The 10,812-nt window shown below is 59.7% G+C and overlaps 1 protein-coding gene across 2 annotated transcripts; it reads right to left on the bottom strand.

Moving 5' to 3' along the window:
• Positions 1–3,122: 3,122 nt before the first annotated feature.
• LOC120390289 (free fatty acid receptor 2-like) lies at positions 3,123–9,310 on the bottom strand. Of its 2 annotated transcripts, none has more exons than XM_039512828.1 (2): positions 9,065–9,310; positions 3,123–5,340 (listed from the first exon to the last, which is right to left on the bottom strand). In XM_039512828.1, exon 2 carries the CDS (start codon positions 5,327–5,329, stop codon positions 4,334–4,336), a length of 996 nt encoding a protein of 331 aa, XP_039368762.1. In that variant the 5' UTR covers positions 5,330–5,340; positions 9,065–9,310; the 3' UTR covers positions 3,123–4,333. The 2 variants fall into 2 exon arrangements, with proteins under 2 accessions (XP_039368762.1, XP_039368761.1); XM_039512827.1 differs by lacking the exon at positions 9,065–9,310 and adding an exon at positions 5,486–5,584.
• Positions 9,311–10,812: the final 1,502 nt, after the last annotated feature.

Here is a 10,812-nt window from a genome sequence, read left to right as displayed (position 1 = left end):
CTCATCCGATTTCTTTTGGCCCAATCCTCCAATTAGTCAGACACCTCCCACTCCACCCCGCGTTGTCTGATCCCATCGTCATTTCCTGCAACTCTGAACATTGAAACGGATGAAAACTGGGGGTGGGGGAAACGCGGAAGCCGAAAAGTGGAGATTATCTGTGGATTTTATTTTTAAAACGTCAAATCGAAAGGCCGCGGGGGTGTCGGGGCCCCTTGCAGCAGTGGAGCAATAGCTGAAAAGCAAACGGCCCCGGGGAAAACCATGTCAGGGGATTGTAGCTGCGATGCCCTCGCTGACCTTGGCTGCCTTTGGCCGGACTCATCCAGGTGGTGAATATCGTCTAACACCCCACACACACACCCTCCCCCGCAAAAAGAGACACACGAGGCTGTAGGATCTTGAGAATTTCGGTGGATTCCCGCCGCCGCCCGCCCGCCCACCGCTGGCTTTTGGTTTCCTTCTGGTGACCGTCCCTCAGGGATACTTGGGGCCCCCGGCACGGCTGGGCCATTACCTGGTTACCCGCCCAGTGCCAAGTACCCTGTAACTCAGAAACCCCTCGCTGGGTGTTAGCTCCAGTGCACGTGTGTCCCCACTACCCCCCCCAGTGGCCACCTTCCGCCACTGCATCCTCTGAATAGTCAGGGTGGGACCATCCGCTCCAGACTCTCTCTGGTCCCCCACATTCCCCTGGGGCTCAGGTGTGAGGTGCTGGTGCCCTCTGGTGGACACAGCGAATACTGCACCTGGCTTTTTCCCAGGACTGTAGGAAATCTGGAGGAAGGGGGGGTTTGGTGCTCCAAAGCGGGGGACAGTCAGGGGCAGGAGGGGACACGGGGGGGGGTGGAAATCTCTGTCAGACTGGGGTCTGCCCATGGACTGCAGGCGCTGCGTAGCTAGGCCAGAGAGCGTCTTCACAGGGCCCGTCCTTGTGCTGTGACTTTCTGGGAAAAGCAGACGGTGCCAGAGCTGAGTGATGCCTTCCAAGGAGCTCCCGACCTCTCCTCCCCGCCCCTGCACCCCCATGCCCTGCAGGCCCCTTTCCCAGACTCCCAGATCCTGCCTCAGCTGCCACGGCCTAGTCCAGACACACAGCTCTGCCGGTGCCCCTCACTCCCGACCCGCAGCCCCCTGCTAGCCCAGCCCTGGGATCCCCACAGCTCTGCCAGTGCCCCTCACTCCTGACCCACAGCCCCCTGCCAGCCTACCCCTGGGCCCCCTGTCCCCCCCTCCCCACACAAGCTCTGCCGGTGCCCCTCACTCCCGACCCCCTCAGTCCCGACCCACAGTCCCCTGCAAGCCCAGCCCTGGGCTCTCCCCACCCCAAGCTCTGCCAGTGCCCCTCATTCCCGACCTGCAGCCCCCCACATCCCTCCACAGCTCTGCTGCTATAGCCGATGTAAGCGAAGGATGGGACGCTCGCTCTGGGCCAGGCCTGTGGCTTGTGGAGAAATCACCCTGACACGGAAGCGAGCGTCCATCAGTCTTGCTATCAGCCCTCAGCCCACCAGATGGCCCGGGAGATTCAGGGCTGTGCACAGAAGCGCAGGGTAGAAATCCCCAGCTGCAAACACAGGCAGATTATAGCACTGCCTGGGGCATCGGGGCCAGCCCTGACTGGCAGGGGAGAGACCCCCACCCTGCCCCCTGCAGCACAGCGCCCCCTAGTGCCGCCCTGGGGTGGGCAGTGAGTTCACCCTGCTAAGCGCACACGCTCTGTTCCATACGGCTGTTGTGGTGTGTGAATGTCTTATGGGTGTGTTAGTGTGCTGAGATTGTGTGCAGCTGTGTGGGTGGGATGGGGGGTGGGGGTAAGGGGGGTGTTCCTGCTGCCCCCTGCTGGAGGGGACGAGCCCTGCGCGCGTGTGTATGAACAGACACACCTCCCTCCCCCACAGCTCCCCTCCCTGCTGCCCAGGGGCGGCTCTAGGCATTTTGCCGCCCCCAAGCATGGCAGGCAGGCTGCCTTCGGCCTGCGGGAGGTCCGCCGAAGCCGTGGGGCCAGCGGACCCTCTGCAGGCAAGCCGCCGAAGGCAGCCTGCCTGCCGCCCTAGCGGCACTGGCAGAGCGCCCCCCCCCCATGGCTTGCCGCCCCCAAGCACGCGCTTGGCGTGCTGGGGCCTGGAGCCGCCCCTGCTGCTGCCCATGTGTGTGAGGGGTTGGGAGCCCCTGTGTTTGTGTGTGTGTGTTTGTGTATGTGTGTGTATGGGGGGGGGTGCATTGCAGCGTGGCGGAGGGGCGCTCCCTGTGCATGTCTGCACCACTCTCGTTTGTTTATCTGCTAACAGCTGCTCTGGGGAGCTCACTGTGCAATGAGGTTTGCTGGGTCTCAGCCGCATTAGGAGCAGGAGCCAACCTTCACCCAGCTCCCCGCTCCCCCCCCCCCCCCCCGAGGAGCTGGACAGGCCACGGTGACTGAGCCCAGGAGAGGGGGCTGCACATCTGTTTACAGGGGGCTGTATGGGGGGGCTCCTGCTCTGGGAAAGTCCCGGGGGTCGGGGGTGAGCTCCATGGCAGCGTCCCATGGCCTGGGACCTGGTGGCTCCTCCAGCTGCCCACGCCAGATCCCCTGGCAGCCCCAGGCCCTGCCCAGCCCAGTTATCCATTAACCCCACTTAATATCGGCGCCAGGGAGACACTGTTTGTTTACATGCGGCGCTGGATTCACGCCCTGCAGTTAATTAAAAGTCGACAGACACAATGTGCTTGTGTTCTACTTCCTAGCCCTGGTCCCCTCCCCCATGGATAGAACCCAGGAGTCCTGGCGCCCAGCAACCCCCCAGCTCTAACCCATAGACCCCACTCCCCTCCCAGAACTGGTTATAGAACCAAGTGTCCCGAGCCTCTGTTTGCCAGCAGCTGGGAATGGGCGACAGGGGCTGGATCACTTGATGATTCCCTGTTCTGTTCATTCCCTCCGGGGCACCTGGCACTGGCCACTGTCGGCAGACAGGACACTGGGCTAGATGGACCTTTGGTCTCACCCAGTCTGGCCGTTCTTATGAGTCCTGGCTCCCAGCCCTGCTGACTCCAACCCTCTAGACCAGAAGAAAAATTAGAAAATAATCACTATTGGATAATAAATCAATAACTTTATTTAATACGTAGCTGTAGCCACTGCCCCTGGGGGGCGCCAGATCCACCAGCGAAGGGAGGAGATGCAGGCCCTTGCGTGAGGGAGATCTCAGCTCTATGTCCAGACCTGCAGGGACCAGTGTCCATTGTACGGGTGCCTGCTCATCGCCCATCCTCCACCAACAGCATACTTGGAGGATAACAGCCCTACTACCGCTGCAAAAGGTACTCTGTCTTTAGATCACGTGAGCCGCTCACTGTGGTGCTGGAAGTCCTGCTTTCAAATCCTGCTCAGTAAGAGCCTTCCCACGACTATTTGCATAGAGCACCCTGCATTGATAGTGAAGGTCCAGAGTCCAAATCCTTCCCATCCACATGGCGGATAATAGCCTTACTACTGCCGCCAACACACAGCATTTCTCCTTTAGCTCAAGCAGTAGCATGCTGGGCTGCAGCCTCTTGCGTTCCAGTCCCACCGAGGCGGTAACTACATTTCCACAGAGGCCAACACGCACTAATACTAGAGGCCAAGAAGGAGGAGCTCTCCATAGCTCAACAAGGTAAAACTCGGGGCCCACGGGCCCCTCATGGAGCCTGGTCCTTGTTCATCTGCCACTAAATGGTTCCCCTGAAATGGGACAAGCTCAGCTCAGCCTGTTTGCTCTCCCTCAAGCAACCCCACTTGGTTCCCCCCTTGCAGTTACAACCCATAGTAGCTTGTTTGCCCGTTGGCCCAACCATGGAGAAGGAAAGACCAGGAGTGAGTGGAGGACGCCGGGGGGACCCTCCAGCTGAAATCGGTCTAGGTTTCACTTGTGAGCCAGCAGCGGCAAAGGAAGGCCTTTGACGCCATGACGACCCTGACCCTGAGAGAGGCCGGATCCTTGAGGAAGTTGGGACACTCGCTCCAAAGCTGAAGTAAGCCAAAGTCCGGTGGGAGCTTGGTCAACTGCTCGGTTGTGGCCCGGCAGCGGCATAGGAAGGCCCTTGACACCATGGTGACCCCGACTTCAGGTCAACCAAAGCCCTCTGGAGCCAAGTTTGGCCAACCACATAGAAGCTCAAGTAGGCCAAAGCCTTGTGGAAGTTGGGCACCAACTCCAAGCCCTGCCACGTGCTGCTGTCTACTCTCGGGAGGTGCAGGGAAGGACAGAAGATGCCGTCCCTGGCTGAGGTGCAGGATCTCTTTCTCTTGCGACGCATAGGACAAGGAAGGCTCTGCAGAGGAAACAGAGAGTTGGTCTCACCCTGGGAGTCAAGTCGTTGACCCCTCAGCCTCGTCCCCACTGGCCGCCTCCACCTCGCTGCCCCCTTCCCCGCAGCAAGTCAAGCAGGGGAGATGGCACCGGGCCACGAAGGCGCTGAGTTTGTGCCACAGGCCGGCCAGGCACTTGGTGAAGGCCCGTTGGACAGCAGTGGAGGAGAAGTAGAAGATGGCGGGGTCCAGGGCGGCGTTGAGGGTGCTGAGGAGAAGAGCGTACACCCTCCAGGAGGGGCTCTTGTTCTGGACAAACCCCACCACGTGGGACAGGTTGTAGGGGGCGAAGCAGACGATGAAGTTGAACAAGGTGGCCACGGCCAGGCCCACGGCCCGCTGCTTCCTCCGGGCCGGGATGTTGGGCAGGGCCACCAGGATACGGACAAAGTTGACGTAGCAGAAGATGGTGACGGTGAAGGGGAGGCAGAAGAGGACCAGGAAGAGCTCCAGCCGGACAGGGAGCAGGACCTGGAGCTGCTTATCAGAGAAATCTTCGTAGCAGTGGGACGCGTTGTTGAAGGGTACAGTCCAGTCCTGGCTCGGGTCTTGGTATTGGACAATGTAGACGATGCTGCAGTGGGCACAGCCCACCACCCAGAAGACCACGGAGGCAGCGGTGGCATAGGCTGGCCGGCGCCGGAGCTTGTACTTGATGGGAAAGGCCACGCCCAAGTAGCGCTCAATGCTGACAGCCATGAGGAAGAGGGAGCTGATGTAGACGCTACTGTAGAAGAAGAAGTTGGTGAGTGGGCAGAGGAAAGCGGGCAAGGTCCACGCCCTATCTGAGATGGCCTCCACCATCTTGAAGGGGAGGAAGATGAGGAGGAAGATGTCGGAGATGGTGAGGTTGAGGAGAAGGATGTCGACGGGGGTGGGTTTCTGGCGGACCTTCACCAGGAAGGTGTAGAAGGCCAGGAGGTTGGACGGGAGGCCGATCAGGAAGGTGAAGATGTAGACGGTGAGAACCACCGGGGTACAAATGGTCGTGCTCATCGTCTCGGCTTCTACAAAGAACAAAAGGTTTGTCAGCTGCTGAAGGAACCCAGGAGTCCTGGCTCCCAGCCCCCGCTGCTCCAACCCCCTTGATCCCGCTCCCCTGCCAGGCCTGGAGCTTGAACCCAGGGGTCCTGGCTCCCAGCCCCTCCTTACCCATAGCCATGCGAGCAAGCTCAGGGCTCCTGGTGCATTAGCTGGCACTAGACATGAGTTTGGAATTTATGTAGCCGGCTCCCGTATTTATTTAGCTCAGTTTCCTGTTTAGCCAGTGGCAGGCGTGGGGGGGGCAGCGCCAGAGAGATCCGTGGGCCTGGGATGCACGAGATCACGTGAGCAAACACACAGGGATGGGCTGGGGCGGGGGCAAGCGGGCAGCTCGGAGGACAGGGAAGTGGCTGTTACTCAGAGGGAAATTTTCATAAATATTATCAAATGTGCGGTCTAGTGGTCAGGGCAGGGGGGGATGGGCGCCAGGACTCCTGGGTTCTCTCCCTGGTTCTGAGGAGTAATTTTGTGGTTAAAATAAGGGATAAGGAGTCAATGCACAATAGAACTATGAAACACAACCCAGGATTCTTGATCTTTCAGCTCCACACAACCCACTAGACTCCACTCTCTGCCCAGAACCAAGGAGAGAACCCAGGAGTCCTGGCTCCCCCCTCCAGCCACTGAGCCATCCCAGTGACTCTGAAGACCAGCCCGCCAGTTTTCCCAGGGGCCAGGGCAGGGCCGCCCGGGGGGGGGGGGGGCGGGGGAAGTGGGGCAATTTGCCCCAGGCCCCACAGGGGCCCCCAAGAGAGTTTTTCGGGGCCCCTGGAGCAGGGTCCTTCACTTGCTGCAGGGCCCCGGAAAACTCTCGTGGGGCCCAGGGCTCCAGAGCTTCTTCCGCTCTGGGTCTTCGGCTGCAATTCGGCGGCGGGGGGTCCTTCCACCGCCGAAATGCCAGGGAAGACACCAGGCCCCCTGAATCCTCTGGGCCGCCCTAGGCCAGGGCGTCCTGCGCCCGTGCTCCAGACAGGCTGTGGGTGCCCTCACGCCAAGCTGCGATGGGCCCCTCCTTCCCCAGGGTGCACGTAGCTCTACTCCCGCCTCCTACCTGCCGGGATCGATCGTTAAAAAGCCTCATTAAGGAGAAGTTAATAAACCTCCCGTAAAGTAAACCATTGCCTGGGCTCAGCCAGTCCTTCTGCCGTCTGTAATCACTGCTTCTAGATCCCTTACCAAAGGCGGGGGGAGGTGTCTAGTGGGCTGAGAGCCAGGACTCCTGGGTTCTAGCCCCAGCTCTGGGAGCAGAGTGGGGTCTAATGGGTTACAGCAGGGGGCTGAGAGCCAGGACTCCTGGGTTCTAGCCCCAGCCCTGGGAGGGGAGTGGGGTCTAATGGGTTACAGCAGGGGGCTGAGAGCCAGGACTCCTGGGTTCTAGCCCCAGCCCTGGGAGGGGAGTGGGGTCTAATGGGTTACAGCAGGGGTCGGGGGTGCTGAGCACCAGGACTCCTGGGTTCTGGATGGATAAGGGCACATGGGTATAGATAGAAAGACAGCAGAGCTATCCCACCCGTGCCCCTCTATATCCATCGTTCTCCATACACACCCCGTATCTAGCTATCCAGCCTCATAGACCCCCGTCCATGTCTCTTAACAGCTGTCTGTCCGTCCATCCCCCTGCCTTTCTCTTGCCCCCTTCTCCCCCTAGTGTCCACAGCCCTGTACTGCCCTCGCTCGCCCCAGCTCTATGCAAGAGGCATCAGGCCAAGCCACAGGTTTGAATCCCGGATCGGCCGGTCCCCACAACCCGCCGGCTCCCTGCTCTTTGCCCGAGTTGGATCTCAGTTGCGGCAGGGTGGGATTGCTGGTCATTCACCCACGGATGCCCGAGAGGGCTAAATCGCTCGGGGCTCGGCTGTGTAAACAGAGTCCCCGCTTTGAATAGAAATACCCCACACACACTGCTGTCATTTCAGCCAGCTCGTAAAATCAGGCGCTAGGCTGGTCTGACCTGCAGCAATCCTGCTACACAGCTTGGCCAGCTTATTTTCGCTCCTTGAGGTAATCCTGTGGAGCCAGGACTCCTGGGTTCTATCCTCAGCTCTGGGAGGGGAGTGGGGTCTAGTGGTTAGAGCTGGGGGGGCGGGTGTCTCGGAGCCATGACTTTTGGGATCTATCCCCAGCTCTGGGAGGGCTGTGAGGTCTGTGGGGGGGGAGGGGCGGGTGTCTTGCAGTCAGGACTCTTGGGTTCTAGCCCCAGCTCTGGGAGGGAAGTCATGTCTAGTGGTTAGAGCTGGGGGGGCGGGTGTCTTGCGGTCAGGACTCTTGGGTTCTATTCCCAGCTCTGGGAGGGAAGTCAGTCTAGTGGTTAGAGCTGGGGGGGGAAGGTGTCTTGCGGTCAGGACTCTTGGGTTCTATTCCCAGCTCTGGGAGGGAAGTCAGTCTAGTGGTTAGAGCTGGGGGGGCAGGTATCTTGCAGTCAGGACTCTTGGGTTCTATCTCCAGCTCTGGGAGGGCTGTGGAGTCTAGTGGTTGGGGAGGGGGGGTGTCTTGCAGTCAGGACTCTTAGGTTCTGTCCCCAGATCTGGGAGGGCTGTGGGTTCTAATAGTCAGAGCAGGAGACTGGGAGCCAGGACTCCTGGGTTCTTGGAATTGGGACTGGGAGCCAGCACATCTCTCCTGGTCATGCATTCCTGTCTGTCCTTCCACTCTCTATTCTCAGACAGAAACCCACTTCCCCTCCTGGCCTGGCTGGCTGCTCAGATATGGTGGCACGACATGGAACCGCGAGGAGATCAGACCCATTGTCAGGTTCCAAGAGCCGGTGGTAATGGAGCCGCTGCCCAGGGGGAGGAATTGTCCCCTCCAGTCTCTTCCTCCGAGTGGGGGACCCCGTCTGTGGGGGATGGAATGACCACGCCCCATATCCTGACAGGCACCTCCCCATCCCAGTGCTGGGTACCCCACTCCCCCCCGTACATGGACTGTTGTGTTCTTCTGTCTCAGGGCTCCCCTCTCCCTGTGCCCACCTTGCGTTTCCTCAGCTGAGCTAGACAAATTTCCATCCCCCGCTGCCCACGTCACTCAGCCCTGATCACTCGGAGGTGGCGGACGAGCGCATGGCCAAATTAGGTCACAAACCTTCACTCCCATTTTACAGCTTGAAGAACAGAGTCAGAGCGGGGAAAGGGGCTGGCCACGCTGGGGAAAGAGCCCAGGAGTCCTGGCTCCCCTCCCCCACAGCCCCTGCCTCTAACCACTAGACCCTCCCAGAGCTGGGGCTAGAACCCAGGGGTCAGCTGAGGCAGCCACTTCCCTTTTACTTAGTTGCTTGTTTGTTTCCTTTTAACTTCACAAAAGCAAAACTAAACTTTGCACAGACGCCTGGGCATGACTGGTAAAGGGAAATACACACTGGTCAGGGCAGGGAAGAGAACCCAGGAGCCCTGCCCCTGACTTTAAGCACTAGATGCCACTCCCTGTCCAGAGCCAGTGATAGAACCCAGGACTCCCAGCTCCCCATTTCCCCCTGCTCTAACCACTAGACCCCACTCCCTGTCCAGAGCCAGTGATAGAACCCAGGACTCCCAGCTCCCCATTTTCCCCTGCTCTAACCACTAGACCCCACTCCCTGTCCAGAGCCAGAACCCAGAACTCCCAACTCCCCATTTCCCCCTGCTCTAACCACTAGACCCCACTCCCCTCCTTACAAGCCCTGACCCAGGCAGCTAAAGAGCCCATCCTCACCTCCTTTCCAGCAGCCAGTGCGCTGGGAGCCTGCAGAAGGGCTGGAACCCAGGTGTCCAGGTTGGAAGCCACCCCGAGTGATGTGTCAGGGACGAGCTGTTGGCTGGTCTCCTGAGTCCTGGCTGGGGAGTGAGTTTCCTGTACCCAGGCGGCTGGTTATGTTGTATCTGTGGCTGCGCTCCAGGAAACCCCACTGGTCCCTCTCCTCGGAAATCCACGCAGAATGAGAGATGCAATCGTTACTTCCTCGTGCGAGATGTGAACCAGCACGTCCTCAAGGGAGTCTGAGCCTCCCCTCCCACGGGTCAGCTACTGCATCCTGCTGGGGAGCTAGTCCCAGCTCAGGCAGGGGAGTGGGGTCTGGTGGTTAGAGCGGTGAAGGGCTGGAAGCCAGAACTCCCAGGCTCTGGAAGAGGAGTGAGGTCTAGTGGTTCTACCACAGGGCACGGAGGAGGGGCTGCGCTGGATTTATGGTTCTTTGATCTCCCGGGCTGCAGCATCTTTCAGAAGCACGATATTAAATAAACAAACAAATCCGAGTTCATATTTCTTCGCTCGGGCTCCGGGGCACATAAAAACCCTGCACAGAGCACCGAGACACGAGCAGTGGCCACAGCTGAGTGGGAGGGAATCCTGACGGACTGCCAAAGACAGAGGCAATGGGGCCAGATCCCAGCTGGGGGTCAGTCGTCCGTCGCTCCATAGCCAGGATACCAGAGGCGACGGGTCCCCAGGGGCCATCGGGGTAGCATTGCAGGGGAGGGGACACTGACATCGACGGGCCAGTGATGGGAAAACAGTGAGACGTCCCAAGGCTTTACAAGCTACCCCAAGGCATCCTGGCCAAGATGAGGGGTTGGGGTCCCCAGCCTCAGCCCCCCACCCCAGGGCCTTGCTTTGGGGAGGGATGAATGAGCTCCAGGAATGCAGACCCTCACCCTGGCCTCGTGCAGGGCTCTGGGTCCAGCGTCCTGTCCCTCCCCCGCGGTGGAGCCGCATCAGTCACTATTTGCAGTGTTCTGATAGCGTCGGTGCTGTGAGACAAAGGTGACGTCTCGGGCGCCCGTCCTCCTGGCGCGTGCACAGACGGACGTTCATGTGGGAGTGCCACGGGCTGGCTCACCCGTCCTTCCAGAGGGGAGACGGGTTACAGATGGGGGCGTTTAGCACTGCAGGGTTCACGCTTGGCATCTATGGACCCACCCTGTGCTCTTTTGCCATGATAGCCCTTGGCCCAGGAGTCCTGACTCCCAGTCCCCTGCTCTCACCACTAGACCCCACTCCCCTCCCAGACCCAGGGAGAGAACCCAGGAGTCCTGGCTCCCAGCCTCCCTCCCCCCCTGCTCTAACCACTAGACCAGCAGTTCTCAGTTCATTTTAATGTTAGACTCACTGGGGCCCATAGGAGGAAGCCTGAGCCCTGGCCAGAGCCCTGGCAACCCCCTTCTGACAACAAAAAATAAGGACATGACTCCAGTTCCCTGGCTCCACTATTGAGTAACACAGGGCACTGGGGGCATTTGTTAACTACTGAGTAACACAGGGCACTGGGGCCACGTAGTTATTTCTGTTGTCAGAAGGAGGTTGTGGTGCAATAAATTTTGAGAATCTCTTCCCTGCTCCCCGCCCAGAGCTGCGGAGAGAACCCAGGAGTCCTGGCTCCCAGCATCCCTGCTATGACCACTAGACCCTACTCCCCTCCCACAGATGCAAAGAGAATGCAGGAGTCCTGGCTCCCAGCCCCACCC

This window comes from Mauremys reevesii, linkage group 24, assembly GCF_016161935.1.
Source record: "Mauremys reevesii isolate NIE-2019 linkage group 24, ASM1616193v1, whole genome shotgun sequence".
In the NCBI taxonomy this organism is placed as follows: Eukaryota; Metazoa; Chordata; order Testudines; family Geoemydidae; genus Mauremys; species Mauremys reevesii.
The sequence above is the reverse complement of the archived record's forward strand: the minus strand, read 5'-3'. Positions and strand labels throughout refer to the sequence as shown.